At 34.0% G+C, this 17,720-nt stretch overlaps 2 protein-coding genes across 5 annotated transcripts in view; one reads left to right on the forward strand and one right to left on the reverse strand.

Moving 5' to 3' along the window:
* The first annotated feature begins 107 nt into the window (after positions 1-107).
* Positions 108-17,720, forward strand: part of LOC142972199 (major facilitator superfamily domain-containing protein 12-like) — a 30,063-nt gene continuing 12,450 nt past the window's right edge. The window contains exon 1 of one of the 2 annotated variants that reach the window (XM_076113080.1): positions 108-254. The gene's annotated coding sequence lies outside the window, so the exon portion shown is untranslated. Of the gene's footprint in view, positions 255-3,452; positions 3,731-17,720 lie in introns of those variants that run through there. The other variant, XM_076113081.1, reaches the window with a different exon arrangement.
* Ero1L (endoplasmic reticulum oxidoreductin-1-like protein) lies at positions 3,605-17,470 on the reverse strand. Of its 3 annotated transcripts, XM_076113076.1 has the most exons (3): positions 15,839-17,470; positions 15,213-15,229; positions 3,605-3,913 (listed from the first exon to the last, which is right to left on the reverse strand). In XM_076113076.1, the coding sequence occupies exons 1-3, from the start codon at positions 17,278-17,280 to the stop codon at positions 3,753-3,755; spliced, it is 1,620 nt and encodes a 539-aa protein (XP_075969191.1). In that variant the 5' UTR covers positions 17,281-17,470; the 3' UTR covers positions 3,605-3,752. The 3 variants fall into 3 exon arrangements, with proteins under 3 accessions (XP_075969191.1, XP_075969193.1, XP_075969192.1); XM_076113078.1 differs by lacking the exon at positions 15,213-15,229 and having other exon boundaries at positions 3,723-3,913; XM_076113077.1 differs by lacking the exons at positions 3,605-3,913; positions 15,213-15,229 and adding an exon at positions 4,359-7,553.

Consider the following 17,720-nt stretch of genomic DNA (forward strand, 5'->3'; position numbering starts at 1 on the left):
CTTTTTTAAAAACTTTATATTTTACCTAGCAACACAAATAAAAATGGAACTATTCTTTTAAGATGCGGGTAGTTATTAGTTATCATTACAAATGGCTTTGACAACGACCTTAACACGTGTAAAATGGAAAAATTATAGCAAAAAATATATCTTTAGGAAAAGATACGTGTAGTGCAAGCTGTTGGTGTAGTGTTTATGCGTTCCTGAGTTTGCTGCACATTTTGCTGTACCTACAAGAAGAGATCATTACTGAGGTAAGCTCTCCTATAAAATATAATTATGTAGAATATGTAGCGTAGTTAATCTCCGATATCTTTTATTTTAATTAAAAACATATCATAAACTAAATATATTTTATACTGCATCCATTAGCGATAATGTCATTTTTAGAGATAACTATAGAATGTATGACAAAATGACAGTACTTTTTATCAATAATTGATACAGCAACCATGCTTTCAACCAGATAACTTATAATTACAACACATATGTAATATGATGAGGGGCGGAACTACACGTCATGCATTTTCAACAAGATAATGTATCTAAATCTCGACTAAGTATATATAGATAATATGGGTACCTAATTATATGTGTATTTGCAAAAATGCGGGTAACTTGAAACTTTCCTCAGTCTCACTTATTGTGAAAACAAAGTAGTTCTTACCCTTTGGCATGCGTTTGCTTTAGAGCACATCTGGGTTCTCGCTGCTTTGGAACAGAAATGCACCTATGTGGCTACTATCAGGTTTAGTTAATTTTATACTCTAAATGCAAGCGGATTAAGTTCAAGCAACATAAGTCACACGATCCATTTCTGCTCCAAAGCATACCAAAGGATAAATAGGCTGCCAGCTGCATAAACCTGTGGGTCACTGACGTTTTAAATTCTTATCTTGATATTTATACCTCCGCCAACCGTGAACCTACCATACAAGGCTCTCTACTAAGTTGTTTGACTATCATATGTACATGTTCGCATGAATTCCCTTATTCTATTAGATTATAAAGACCGGAACAGTTTAAATGCCCGTGTCATGCAACATATATTATAGGTAACATCTATATTGAAATTTAGACGGAATACAAAGGCAGGTCAATGACTCTCAACAGCTGTTATACTCACGCCGTGGTACCGTATGAACTCAATAGGTAGATAGCTAGGCTTTAGTTAGGTATTCTTTAAAATGAAGACAATTTCCTTATTGAAAATTAATAACGTGTTGCACCTCTATAGCAACTTACCCGGTAAGTTGACTTGATCAGTCAGAAGGCAAGACCAAAGGTTTTAAATGTGCTTCCCGAGAAACGAAAGGCTATGACCCGGTGACCCTGACTTTCATACTCATTTAAAACATGTAGCAAAAAAAAAGTACTGGGACAAATTTTAGCTTTGACCCGGGAATCTAACCCGAGACCAATATTTATTGCTGTTGACTGTATACTTTAGTTACTGATACTTACACAGAGTAGCGCGATTTCCTGCACATGTAACGGTTCTTGAAATGTACTGCATAAATAGTTCCCATGGCACACTACACTAGAGTCGCTGATCGGGTTTTATACAAAATTTGTCGATAGCTAGCTCATTGTCTATAGTCGAAGGTGATAGAGAATCGTGCTACGGGTCACAATAAATAATGCCCTATAATCCGAAACTTTAAAACGCAGCGATGCGTGTAACGATACCATGACTTTACATGCATTGAGTTCAATTCAAAGTGTGTCACCAGTACCAAATCAAAACAAACGTATGACGTCACTAACACATTCTAATTTACCGATAATAGCAACCGGATACCACACAAATGTCCAAGTTAATTGATGAAGGATTGCACGAAAATGTAGAAATTGTTGCAAGGACAGTTCATTCGTTTCTCAAGGCGTTATTGTACTGAAATCAATAGAAAAAGTTAGGTATGGGAGGGCGCCCTAGATTTACCTACTTATATAGGTACTAAGGAATGTATGCGGTTTGTAGGTACTTGCAAATAGCGGGAATAATGACGAAATCTATGAATTGGAATTAAGAAAAAAAGCCTTTAGTATATTGTATCGTGACGAGTCTCCCATGGTATCTAACTATCTACCTTCTACCCACTTAAGAGAGTCCAAAACGGTGTTGCAGTTCCCTTCATATAGGTACTTAAATGATTAGGTAACTTTTTAATTATGGGTGTCTGTAAAAGTTACCAAAATTACGTTATTAAATCATGATATGTAAATGTCTTAAATGCGATTCAAATTTGTCCACCAATTTACAGGCATAAGCAGGCATTTCCAAAAAGTCCTTAGTTCACGTCCTAAAATTTATTGAGGGCATGCAAAGTCCCCAACTCGCACTTGGCCAGCGTGGTGGACTCAAGGCCTAACGCCTTTCTCATTACAAGAGGAGACCCTTGCCCAGCAGGGACTAATGGTTTATTTTATTTATTTAACTCTTTAGTGACTAAACTAAAACGGTAAATTAATCCTTATACGTGATAGTGGCCAGGTTAACCTTTCCTACCCTTCCTTTAAAACCTATTCGTCAACGCATCCTGACCTACAAAAACACTTCTAGGGAATACCCATAACTTAGTCATAAACCAAGTCTACTCGCGAAACATCACGTATGTACAGTGACGCACAATCAGTGCATTACTGATAACAGTGGTTACATACTTACTTTGTCATTAATCGGTAAATTTAGTCAGCTTGCTAAATGCGCGGCATCAGACACCTGGACTGCGTTTTTGTCTTGATGCTATGACGTACTTTATGGAATGAAGCGTAGTAATGTTATTTTAGGGTGACATAGTTAAATAAAGACTGCAGCGATGACTCTGTCGGTGTTATCTATACTAATATTATAAAGCTGAAGAGTTTGTCTGTTTGTTTGTTTGAACGCTCTAATCTCAGGTTAGATAATCCATTTATCGAGGAAGGCTATAGGCTATATATCATCACGCTCCGACCAATAGGAGCAGAGTAACATTTAAAAATGTTTCAAAAACGGGGAAAATCTTGACCCATTCTCTCTTAAGTTACGCAAGCGAAGTTGCGCGGGTCAGCTAGTCTAGAATATCATCGATATAGAGTTAGCCTATTGGTAGGTATATTCTTTATGTAGTCGGCTTATTATGTGGGATATAGAACATTTAGGCTACTTCAAATATGTTTCCTCAGCACCGACAAGAAATTCTCAGTAATTGCCCAGAGTACCCAGTGCCGATTGTTGTATTGTATTATCAATAGAAATCACAGTATTCGTTCACTCTGAAAGTTCTTGATATCGTTCTTGAACGAAGTTATTACATGTTCTAATGGGAGTTAATATGAATACACATAAAATAATAGGGTACGAGAACGTTTAGTTGTTTTTCTCTAAAGGGTTAATTGCCTTAACATTTACGAGAGGGAAACAAATAAATATGCGAACGCCCTGCTAAATTTAATTAAAAACTAAATTATTATAACACAAAACAGATCTCTCTTTATAAAACATATGACTTATATAAAAATACAAAAGAAGTTAAATCGAATTACGAAAATTGTGACGAACGTAACTAAACGTAGCTGCAAATTGTTATTTATTAGCAGTAACTGAACGCAAAACACGCGATTGAATGCAGGAAATCGATAAATTGCAATGCGGCATCGATAGTATCTATATAAACCAAGTAACTAAGTTGTGGAGGTCCGATAGACAGACGCTCTATGTAAAATACTGGTTATTCAGCTGCATCTGGTAAGACTGGAAGATTCCAACATCAATCAAGGTCAATAGTATCGCGAAATTGATCACTGATATTAAAACTGTTGGTTTTTATGTCCCACTTTTCCCACTCCAAATAAACTAAACGCTTTTCTTCACACAATTCTGGTGGCACATAACAAAAATGAAGGTGCTTCGCTTGTATCTTGGTGTGACCTGAAAAACCAAATAAATATGACTTCAAACTGCTAAAATAACGAAGCAAAGTTGTTAGTAAAAACACACGTCACACGTTTGTTAATTTATAAAGGCATTGCCTGTAGCCCTACACCCATAAATCACCAAAAGATTCAGCAGGCTACAACACTTTAGTAGATACAGCTGAATGTTTAAATAAATTTCTATCTTTAAGCCTCTATTCTGGTAATAATTTTGAGTATTCGCTTATAATACGTAGTTATTTCCCAATTTCATTGTTACCGAAATGATTTAGGTACAACGTAGACAGGGTAAGTTTAAAACTGAACAAGTTATTTTTTGAGGATTTGTTTTTATTCTTACTAAAAGATAGACGAATTTACTATAGTCCTTGAATACTATAGGAATTTTGGATTTTTTAAATCTGATGAAGGGATAAAGAAAATAAACAAAACCATACATTTAAAACATTAATTTATTAAAAAATAAAATTAAATTATAAATGAAGTTGTCATGAATTGGACTAAAATCACAGACAATGTAAACGTTACATTCTACATATATTTTAAAATATAAATTATTATATTTCTTGGAAGCAATTAATCTTTTTTAAAATAACAATATTGCCAATTGTATCGACTAAAGCCTTTTTATTGGTTCGATAAAAATAATGAATTCAAACATAAAATCGGAACTTGGAATGATATGAACTTTCAAACCACCTTGTTATAGAAACTCTTTATTAAAAAAAACCTCTATTTACTAAATAAACTATTATTTAACCTGTCAAGTATTATTTTCTTCGTTGTTACAACTGATTGTGAGAATTTAACAAACATTGATACATTAAAATAACACAATTTGTACATCATACAACGTAAATCTATACGAAAAATTATATCAAAAATAAATTATCTTTAAGAAAACTGAGTAAACACGAAGTATTACATTCAACAGAAAAATAAAAGGCGTATAAAGTAAAATTAATAATTTCAATTGTAATAATAAATTATTATATAAAAACAATTAACGGTGAAAACTGAAATATTGACAAAATAGTGCATTTCAAGAAGCCATCATTATATTTTTTCACGGCCCGTAGGCTTCGATTCCGACGCAGCGGACGCGCAACTGATTCCACTAGATTGTCAATCGTGTTTCAAACTTCTTAATACACACTATAGTCAATATTATACGAAATATACTAAAACAGAGTATAATGGAAACTGCAAAAGTAAAAATTCTAGTTTTTATATGGTACACTATCAATGAATAGGTCTTAGTTACAATACATCTATTAATACTTTGTATTCTACAAAATACATTTGTGACCGTAACCCGCGGGGTAATGCTACTACTGAACTACATGAGAAAATAGGAAATATAGCTTAATTATATCTGGCTGGATAGAAGACCAATTCTCTCAATTGACATCGTTGAAATCTAGTTCAACCTAGTTTTGATCAAGAGCATAGGATCCCAACCTTTTATGGACTACCCAAAAATTCCCCCAAAAAGCCCTCATAATATGTACCAATTTTGTTGCTGTGGCAGTAGCGGGTACAAACACTTAATAACAAAAAACATATTACTATTATATTATGTAAAGAAGGACAAAGAGCAATTGTTTCCATGTAAAAGGGGGCGATAGGCTGAAAAAGGTTGGAAACCTAATATTATAATCAACTCACTCACTCAAAAAATTACAAAAAAGCATGTAATTTTTTTCCCTCAATGTCATTTCGGTTAACTGTTTTACATCGACAATAATTACGAGAATTGGCCCTCTGATTGTATTGGCAAAAACAAATTGCAATTCGATAAACAGGAACACAAACAAAATGTGTTTTGCCAATTTTAAAACCTTTACGACGACTAAATTCGTTCAAAAACACGTGTAGTAATTGACAAAAACTGTTTTTTCATATTACTATGTAAAAATAACATAGAATGCTTTATGAAGTTTGACATTTAGATAATATTACTACAATTTACTGATAACAGAAACAATTGCGTTTGGTTAATTTTACGTTTTGGGTCGACGCCAATTAAATTTGGGATCGTATCAAACGCACAGCCTTGACGAAAGACGAATAATCACCCACAATGATACATAATGTTTTAAACAAAAATATCCTTGCTTTCTGTTACCAACTAGTGGTTTTAACAAAATAAAAAGTTCATATTGATGTTGAAATTGCTTGAAAAATCGTTGAGAATTCATTGCATTACAAAAAGGAGAAAAAAAATGGATGGAAAATATTGCACATGATGGGTACATAAATAATAATGAGTACTATTTTAGAATAGATTTTTATTTTGTGAATTGACATGGTATAAATACCATTATTTTTAAATTTGATCACCAGCGAGGTTGCATTCCGAACAACGACATATTGTTCTTTTTTAAATTAGAATTAGTAAGCACCAAACGCCGAGTGAATATTTACAGAAAAGAAAATAACAGTGGACTATTTTCTAAATAAGTAGTTTAGGAATTCAAATTATTACAATACTTTAAAGTATTACAATCGTATGAAACAGTAACCTTAATTAAATAAATACTATTAATGAACGATAAAAATTCTTCGTCTGCAAACAGAGAAACGTAAATTCGAAATTGTGCGTTCCATTTTTTTTTCACATGCCCGTGTCAATTTAGAACGCTAGAGTAATTTGTTTCTTATTTTATTTTACTGTAAGGTTGAATATACGGAACGTAAAAAAAACTTGGAACGCATTCAATTTGTTGTAATTGTCTATTGCATTTATTCATTAATATACTTATCATTAAACCTTATTCTAAACACAGAGAAAATTAAGGGCAAAGCTGCACATTTACAGGTGACGAAAGGCAAGATAATTTTAGGCGAATGCAAAAATGGCGACATGACCGGTATGTCCTGCAAATAGATGCCAAAAATAAACTAAACAGCACTACTATAAATTGCTAACAGTGGTATTTTAAATTAAGAGACTCTTAAATTTTTAAATATCTCCATCTAAAAATCCATAGAGTAAGTTTATGGATACCATCGAATCTGAATCAGAAGGTTACACAAAAAAAAAACTAGCGAAGCTACGTTTTTCTACACATTTAAAACATATAATTTACAAAAAGTCACCTAGTACTGTAATTATTTATAATAGCAGCAATCACGAATATTACAATGGTACAATTATACTGTAATTACCAAGATAACAATCGATACCTATCAATGTTTAGCTTCACCCTGTATAAAAATTAAGCTCAACACTTCACTGGGTTTTCAATAAATATTTTAAGTCTTGTGATGAATTTTAATTGGCGTTAAAAGGAAGCCATAACATTAAAACTGTTTCAAATCTCATAGAAGTTATAAATAGAACGAAAAACAGAGAAAAAACTAAGCCAATAGAATCTCATTGTTGAGTATTTAGAGAAAAAAAGTAAAAAAAAGTAAGCACGTTACGCCATTTTAAAATATTCCCGCCAATTGTAGTTAAACTAAAAGCAGTCTTAGCCCATTTTAAAGTCAGGAGAGACTTCGAGGAACTTAAATTCCTAATAACGCCAATATCACTAATACTACGTAATTATTCTAGAATCCAATCTTCTCACTTCGTATTCCGGACATTGCCGAATAAGCTTGGCTTCTGACTCCCCTCTTTGTGCGTGCTGCGTGAAACATTGAATTTCTCATTACAATTTGCCGTAAAATCTTCTTAAAACAAACATGCAATACCGAAATACAGGTGTAAATGAAACATGCCAAATTAAGAAAGAGGAATGCTTATCTAAAATATTTAAAATGTTAATGGTTGATGAATTAGGTTATTTTTTTATCGGCATTGTACGTCATCATGCGTCGCCATGCAATATTTTTTTAAATTCCTATGACTATGTTATTGTTCTTACTTGATATTTTAGTGGCTTGAAATTAGATAGGAAGGTGGAATTTTGCAATAATGCTGAAATGTCCGTTAAAGCCCACCCAACACTCAATTGACTTCATTGAATTGCAAATTGGCGGGAGCCTTCCCGCGCAAACATGCAAAATCAGCTGTTTAGTCTATGCCTGTGCGCCTGCGGCCTACTTTTTTTATTTGTTAGCATATTGTTAGTATGTAGGTTGCATACAGTCTACGTTTAAATGTTTATTAAATACGGTAAACATGCAAAGGTGCTTAAAAAGTACTATTTAATGATAACTATTTTTAGCGTTTAAATAGAGTAGCTCATTAAACTGTAGATATATTTTTTAAACTCATTATTGTCCCAATGCTCTACTTAGAGCAATAACTTAGGCTATGGCTTTGGCTTAGGCCACCACGCTTACCAAGGACTTAAGTTTATCTAAAAATAATATCCAAACCGCTACAATATGCTCTTTTGTATCGTATTTTTCATTAACTAAAGTATCAAATTAAATAAATATAACGCTAGCCATGCATAGATAGCATCGTCCATTTATCTATTAAGCTATTATCTCCCATACCCATAGACTATATTGTATGAAAACGGATAAACGTGTAGTACAGTCACGCAGCTACAATCGATGGCAGACAAAGCAAATATTTGTCAACACGAACACCTGACCGGTTCCCACGTGAACTATATTTGTGTATGGCTTTGTGAAATCCGCAATGTTTATCTTACTTGCTATATAGCAGGTGTTTTGGCCATGAGCGTGAATATACTCCACTCCACATGTAAAACTAAGTTCAGAAACTAATTTTGAAGATGATTGACAACAATGTGAGGACCCAAACGTTCGAGGCTTTCCTAGGCGGGTAGTTAGAAAATTAAAACTCTTAACTCCTTGCCTAACAATAAATAGTACACATGATCGGAACTTTTTTAAAAATCAAATTAGAAATGGAGTGAAGATATGATAAAAAAAACCGTAAATGAAAATCTATAAAAAAGTCTTACTGAATCCGACCTTTTTCTAGCTTCTTGAAATGCTGATTTGGGGATTCCCAACGCTTTCATAACAGGACAGTACTGAGTACCAAGGCTTTAACAATTTAGTCACGTATTACAGGATGTTCAGGAAAATTAGAAATAAATAAAGTACAAACGTAACAAATTTTCAGAAAGATTGACATACCCTAATGAATAGGTAAACAGTAACAACGAGGTACATAACTCCCACTAATTGGGGAAAACCCGGCGACATAATAACCGCGACAAAATAAATTATAATTTTGTCAATCCGTCTATCTTTTTAATATAGTGTTATCATACGATATCGTTTACAAATAACATCAGAAAGTAATGAATACTTATCTATACTGGGAAATAATATTTATCCGATATGACATCGTGAAGAATAATTGCATCGAATGACGTGGTCCAGTCATGTTTCTTCTAGAATATTTGTGACTGAAAATATTGTGAAAGACTTTTATCTTTGATTAAATAAAGCACTTTATTTCAAAGACTATCAGATAATACCTAGAATAATTTCCAAAAACAATATTTTCATTGATATCTACTGGCTTTTCTATTTATGGAAAGCCTATTCCAAGTTACGAAGCCCTTATTTCCTTGACAGCCGATAGTGCCTATCCGATACATAAAGTGTCAGACTTGCTTCACACATATTCGGTTCGGCATTACTCTGCCTAGCCGGGCGGCAAAACTAAATATGTGTAGATGAACCCGATCGGCACAAGCCGAACAAGACGAGTCGGTTTTGTTGTTCGATAAATATTGACGAACCTTATGTCTGTAACAAGTTCCATAAACTGTATGAAAAAAGGCAAAATTCACATATTTAGCCAACTGAAACTTATTTAGTGGTAAAATCGTCAAAAATTCCTAAGGAATGCATTCAGTTACGTAGTCTACTTTTATCGTCCACATATTCGATATCTCAAATAAATAATTACGCCACTAAGGAACGTGCAAAATATGCATAAAACGCGTATCAGTCAAGGCCCTAGTTCCACGTTGCAGACGCAATGTTATACTAAAATAAGTTAGTATTACTTTGTGCGTTTGATAACTGCAAATACACTGTTTTTTTTATTTAAAAGGATTTTTTCCTTGCCTTTCTGACTTCAAGTTCATTATAGCCTTGTATGCATCTATTGCAAATAAATTAGGTCTTTTTAGTAACCGCGACAGTATTTCTGGCAGATAAAGTACTTTTCTGTTGTATTTTTATTAAATCCAAACATCTTTTTTTATGCAGTGATGGTTTACAAATAATCATTAAAGGTACACTAAAGAATTATTGCTGGTCGTGATAGTATTATATCAGACTCGTCACCAAGGAAAAACAACAATTCATATCGATTTGTATCACATTCTAAAAAGTCTAACCAATATCGGTATTTTACCCCAAAATCGTTCTTATTTCTTGAAGGGTACGGTTCAAACTAGTCCGGCCAATGTGCCGGTCATAGGTATAAAGGCTGGAAGGCATTTAACTACATAATAATGTACCATGAAGGTTGGTAAACAGTAAGATTATGTCACCAAACAATACCGTTATAGAACAACACTGAGCCGATGTAAGCTAATCTGATTAAATACATACCTACATAATATTACGTATGTTATATCCGAAGATATAGGCAAAGGTCTATGAAATAAACCCACGTTTCGCTATTAACAATGTTATGTAAAAGGGGGCGATCCTATTGCCATGTACCGGGCACGTTACTAAATTCCGGGCTCCTATTAAGTAACATTCTGATATAAATTACAAGATCAATAGTAATTTCGTCTAACCTGGGGAGCAAACCCGAGACAACGTGTCAACAGTACCGACTGCGCCACGGAGACTTATCGAATATATTAGTCATCTTAAAAATCCCGATAGGTTAAACCGTCTATAATAGTCCTTACGAAAATACAATAAGCGTTGTGTAGACCTATAATTATATTCCATTCATGCGACCGACAGACTATAGTCTACATTTTCGTGTGCATCTAGAAAATTATCTCTCAAACTTTATCTTATAATTTTCCCTTTTAATTTTGACATTGACAAGTCAAATTTAGGAAAATCAAGTTATTTTTGGTTAGATGTGGTGCTTTATATACTTGCGCCATATTTAGCGTGATGACATGTTGAGTCACCCGTCCCCGCCTACTCGTGATACGTGCTCCTACCAACGTGGGACACGTCTTGTATTTAACAAATTCTTTCCTGCTTACAAACGTATTAGACAGAGTACTATTTACATTCATAAGTTTAAAACTCAAGGCCTAGACCCTCCCTCATTACGGGAAGAGACCCTTGCCTAGCAGTGGGACAGTAATGGGTTAAATTTATTTATAAGTTTAAGAGAAAATAATTAGATCTGTATTTAGTGCTCCTTGAGACCACGGTGAATAACCTTTCCAGCCCCTTGTCTCTTCACTGGCTAGTTTGCTAACATAGACTTTGCAACCTGTACAGATACATTTCACAAAAGATTACTTTATGTAACAATATTAGTAACTTCAGCCTCTGAAATGGCTATTTAACCTAATATCCCTATTTCAGCATTATTTTCTCCCCCAAGACGTCGACTTTTTTGCAAAAGATTTAAGTACACCTAGGACATTTAGGCATCCTAAAGTACACTGGTTGATCGAGTTAATTACCGTTAGATAGGCCTGGGGATTTTGACATATTGTAGTACACCACTAGTAAAGATGTACGATCAAGTTAATTTCCGTGTAATAATAGTCAGTCGTCTCGTTCATCAAGTTATTATAACCAGTCCTTTTTTAGGGAAATGTCAATAGGTTAACATGGCAGAAGTCACGTAACTCACGTATGTTGACGGGGTAATGGGCACTTATGGGAGTCATCCAGTGCATTGTATTATAATTCAAGGTGTCCGTTTCCACAAAAAGTAATTATTTTTGAAGATGCAACAGTAGTTACTATAATGGATATTATTTATAAGATTGTATGTTTAAAAGAATGTTTTTGGTAGCTTATTCAGCAAGATTTTTTAAATACAAAATAACACTTTTGCTTACTTTATAATTATATGTCTATTTTCGTAATTTATTTGCGCTCTTCAACAAGAAACCTTAATTACTATGTATTATTTAACAACTCAGTACAAATACGAACAATTAATTGCAACCATCTGTTTTTAATGAGAATAATGCATACAAAATCAATTACATTATGAAATTGTCGACACAAACAATGGAAAAATGCACACAATGCTATATTGAGACGATAAATTAAAGGTATAATTATGCCTTGGTGGTTCTTGATGGTGCAAATATCTGCTGACTCTTACGAAATGAGCTCGAGTATTTCCGGATAAAACTTAGGATTTGTGGGTTTTCCCGTTTTTCTTTTTCAATGTTTGGTACTATACTTGGTAAATGGCAATAGTCTTAACTCACAACTAACGAATTGAGCATTATTACCATTTATTATCGTATCTAGAAAAGGCTCTAGGCCACTGAAACAATGGCGTCATTAAAATTGTAGGTGTCTCTCGTGTAATATAATAATCAAATTATAGGAATACGGCAATTGCAATTCGAAACTTATAATCTTTGTCGATTTGTTGCCAATCGACTTATTGTCAGAGAATATTAGCAGTTAGCACTTGGCAGTATAAACTAGGAAATTTTGCAGCACGAATTATTCACTGTTCGTCGGATTAACTGGCTTCGAACAATCTAGATTTAACGGGTTAATGTTCTCTGCGAGAGAAGGACAACAGGTACAATAGTTTTGACAAACAATGAGTACGTGAATAATGAAGGGAAATTACCACTAAAATCACATTCAATATTATTAAGCCTCGTTAAATACGAATTTCTGCCTATTTTCTGTCTGTTACTTCTAACATTTTATGATAAATACCTGAAAATTTCTGAAACCTATTATGCTTATTGCTTAATATTTACGAAGATTTTTGAACGGATCTGTACATTTTAAAATTTTGGAGTCAATTTATTTTAATAAAGGCGAAAGTGTTATTAGTCTTTTAAGTATTGATTCAGCACTCTACATAGATAAGTTTTCTCTCACTGAAATTGAAAAACAGATGCTATTTATAACGACACTAAATATTTCAATAAGATATTTATAAACACATAAAGCCTCATAATAAACTGCAACATTATCCTGATTGTAACCAATTATAAATCAACCGCTTTGCAAACGAGTATTGTTTATCTGTGGTTTAAATTACAAACCACTATCAAATCGATTTGTGATTGACCATAAACGGAATTCTAAAGAATCAGAGATAACATCGGTCGTTTTCACGGCAAAATATTTTAATGTGTTTTTAACTATGCTATCTATGTAATTATCGTCCGTGACAATAGAAAGTTTATTTTTAATTTGACCGATTGACAAACTATAAAATCCGGAGGCGCCCATAGCCAGTTGCGCTCACCGGTCGGTAAACGATCTGTGGGTTAAGCAACCATTGGCGCGGTCATTCCATAGATGGGTGACCGCATAGTGGTATTTGAACTGGGCGCCTCCGTGCTTCGGAGGGCACGTTAAAAGTCGGTCCCGGTTGTTGTCTACTAAGATAACAGTCGTTAAGCCACGTCAAAGGCCTTCGGGCGGCTTGAACAACTTTGATACTAGGTTGACCACTAACCATACGATAAGTGAAGTGACTATAAAATCCTGGTTTTATGGCTTATGTATAAAAAAATATGTCAAAATAAAGTAGCTATATTAGACAGGCCACCGTCAGTTACAAAGCCTGTGGGTCAGTGATGATTTAAATTCAAATTAATGTTTACCTCCGCAAATCGCGAACTTTCTATCCAATGCTCTCTACTACGTTGTCGGACTATAGTAGTTTCCTAAGAATCGTTTTTCTCAAACTAAATAAGCAAGTATACTTTTAGACATTCACTTGAAAAGTTAAAATTAATCATTTCGACATTACAAAAGCACATAGGTGTAAAATTCAGGTTTCCTAATCTCGCTTGAAAAACAATGAAAGTGAAAAGTAGTGTATGATGCAACAAAGCAATAAGAAAGCAGACTTTACACTTCGCGTTAGCACTATTGTCAAATACTTAGACGACTTGCGTGTACTTGCCAAATGTTTGAGCAAACATTGGCTACAAATAAACCTCATAAGGTTTTATCGTCTTAATGGTTGGACGAGTTAGGTATATTTTTGTCGATAATTAATTATTTTATTAACGGAAATAGATGGTTAATTCTAAATTCTAAATTAAAATCATAAAATTGGGCAAAAAAGAACTATCAAGCATTTGCCGACGACGTCTATCCTCTTGTGTCTTTCGCTAGACCGCGCGACCGTTTTGTACCGCTAGAAAACCCGTGACGTCATTAATCCATCGGAAATTAGTGCAATCAATCAAAAAATGATATCGCAGAAATAAATCTGATGATAGATTTGCACACCAAAATTTATATTCGTGATATTATTAGTAGGGTTTGTATATTTCTTTCATTTTACTAATGAAGAAAATTTTAGTAAGTTAGATAAAACTCGGATGGACTTTTTAATATTTTCTAATAGAAAGTGTTTATAGTTATGAATTCTATGATATGTTGTTTTAAATTGTTTACGTGAATTTCTTATGACCACCATAGCGAAATAATATGGTTCAAGAAAGTTAAAAGTATAGTCAAAATGTGCGATATTATGTCCAAATTGAAAACGTAACATGATACACGTTCTCACGTAAAATACACTGCCAAAAACACCCAGTGCAATGAAAAAAACGAATTCGAAAAACGCATCACACAAAATGGATACCATGAATAAAATAAAAATGAGGTCTTAAACTACTTAATTATTGATAAAATAATATATTTAAGTATGTCAAAAATAACGGGACAGCCTTATATCACGTTTGCACAACAAAATCCTAATAAAATTACATCATGGATGTGATAATGTGAATGTTTATATCACACTTCAAAGACTATAAAAACTTAACACACTCAACTTTGAACCTTAGAGAGAAGAGATTAAGGCACACATTTGCATGAATCCTAATTTCTACAAAAAGAAAGTTAGTTAGTTCTAAACCATACGTATTAGGCCAGTTTTGTGACCATTGATAGGGTTTTTAAAACTCAAATATTTCCTTCCTGCAGTCAAGCAGCGATGTATATGCTAATTAAGTGCATTGACACTGTATATCTTATCCAATTATTTATTACGCACAATAAAATGTTTATGAGCTTGAACTTATTAGGTTTACTTCAAGTACCTTTAATAAAGAATGACTACGTAATATGTACATCGTACGAGCATATGCAATACCAAATACAGTATACAGTTTAGAAGGATATTACTTCAAAGCTATTAAAGACACACCAGAAAGCAAGCACACACACAAACCGCTACTTACAACAGTACTTAGGAGAACTAGAAGCATTTAAACAACATCATTAATAAATTAATTAATATAACATGCAATTTCTATTGACATGTAACACTTAAATCGGTAATCAATTCTCATTTAATGAAAATCATCAATCAATCATCATTTAATAGTAAATTTTTTTACAATCTAGTGTCACACTTATCTATGTTACTGACGAGAATTTATAAAATTCAATAGTTAAGCCATGTTATGTATTTCAAAATGACCGATTTAAGTGCTCAGATTGTTTGGATTTCATTGAAATAATGTAAATATATTTTGCTACAAAGATACGTATGTTAAAAATTATGAATTTATTGACATATTTCACAGGTGATTTCATTTGAAAAGTGTAAAAAATTCAACATTTTATACAGTCTATAAAATGTATATTTGCTTATGATATTGTTGGTTTCCTCGTGTTTTATAGCAAAATACATTTATATACGTTTACAAGGTCGATATAATTCCAACTGATTTCTATTCAGTATTTTCTTGCCAAAAGATTTTTTCATGGACCAATTTAAATATATTGAATTTCACATTGGGAATACTGAATGGAAACCAGTTTATAGTTTTAATCAAATAATAATAGAGCAAGTTATTCTCACCTTAGCATAATCCGGAAGTTTTCCAATTGCCGTATACTATCAGACAATCTGGCAAATGCGTTGAATAGCGCAACAATCTCTGTTCTTTGCAGTCTTTCATGAGTTTTGTGTCTCACTGGCAGTTTAGTTTGATGCAAATCACTTTCAGGACTATTCCATTTATTGGAAAACAATATCTTTAAAGCTGTGCCAAGACCTTGAGTCTGTAGTTTACCCCACAACTTACATTTGTCACAGCCAACGCAGTCCATTATTCTAGAAATGTTTCGGAAGTGTTCTCTGAATTCTACCTTCAAATCGGCAGCCTGACTGCCTCCGTTAAACATAGAAGACTCATTAAAATGATCAGGGAAAGCATAGATCACGTCAAGCATGTTACGAATTGCCTGCCTAGTTTCTTCATCCTCTGTTGGATTACCTGTGTAGTACTCTTCTCCTTCCAAATATGGTCCAGCTTTAGCCAAAGCCCTCATTTCAAGTAGATACACAAAGTACAAGTTTTTCAACCAGTTAGGGCCTTCACCAAATGTTAGTGATGGGTCAAAACGACGTTGGAACTCTTCCAGATTTGGTCCCCATTCTCCATCAGGGGAGGCAGCAAACCCAGCCCCTTTATCAGATAACAAATATTTAGAACATAAATGAATATTTATACTACTGTGCATACCAGACACTGCTCTGTAAAACACTCTCTTTTCCAAACACATATTGCCTAGATCTGAAGATAAAACAAATGGGAATGATACATAAGGATTAGCTTTGGGTCTGAAGCAATTTTCCTGGTAAATGCTCCTCCAAATTCTGTTAGCAGATGGCCCTTTGTACCCAGTGTAGCGTTCAGGGTTTAATGATAAGTCTACATACTCAGCATCAACATCTTTATCGTCGTATTCGCAGAAATTCTCGAGTGCATCGTCGTAAGCCTTCCACTTGGCTATTTCATGTTGACTAGCAGCACTAATGGTCATGTTCAAGTAGCCCAGGTCATGATCATGGTCCGTGTCAGAGTCACAGTTCGCCTCCTTACTGTACTTCGCCGCCGGAGACTCGTCAATATGATTCTCATTATCGTAGTCGTAACCAGGCACACTCTCTTTAGAACAGGTCTTGATGTGACAATACCTCATCGCACACCGACTGTCGTCTGCCCAAAACGGACATTCCTTCTTCAAATTGACTTTGTAAAAGCGGAAGTAGTCTTTCCTCACGAGACTCTGCAGCCGCGGATAAATCTTCACGTTGTTAAAGTAATCGATGGTGTCAACATTGCATGAACAGTCGCCCAAAGACCCTTGCAGCTTGTCGAAGCACGCATTGCTGTCGCAAGGTGTCGTTTCATACAACTCCGTGTCGTAACCGACCGCCTGAACTATCACTAGAGCGAAAATTATAAACACTACACAGTAATTTTTGTATGCCATTTCGTTTGCGGCTGTCGCCATGGCATGAGTATTCTAATAACTATTTTATTATACGACCGTGTTCAGTCACTGCACATTTATAACTGATGCTAATGATTCACGAAGAGGTGAAAGTGGAATTAAATACACCGAAGACGAAAAGGTAGGACGTGCTCAAACAAACGTTCGCACTTTTCATGATTCCGGACTGATTTGACACTGACAGATAACTTGACAGATCAATGCAGGTTGGTCAAGTGTGTGACAATTGAAAAATTGCGTTCAAAAATATTTTTACCCAACCGTTTTATCCCAGATAAGAGTTATTTTCCAAACAAACTTGTAATAAAACTTCCTAATGAATATTCATTTTTTATTTAACCTAAAGTTTCCTTGGACTTTAATTTCATAAAACTTTTAGTTAATGTCACAGTCATAAAGAACACGCGGAAATCCACTGCGAGTAAAGAAACGTAAAAAGT

The sequence above is a fragment of the Anticarsia gemmatalis genome, chromosome 4, assembly GCF_050436995.1.
Source record: "Anticarsia gemmatalis isolate Benzon Research Colony breed Stoneville strain chromosome 4, ilAntGemm2 primary, whole genome shotgun sequence".
Taxonomy (NCBI): Eukaryota; Metazoa; Arthropoda; class Insecta; order Lepidoptera; family Erebidae; genus Anticarsia; species Anticarsia gemmatalis.

Coding starts and splice junctions, on each gene's coding strand:
- Ero1L (XM_076113076.1), bottom strand. CDS start 17,280: ATGGCGACAGCCGCAAACGAAATGGCATACAAAAATTACTGTGTAGTG.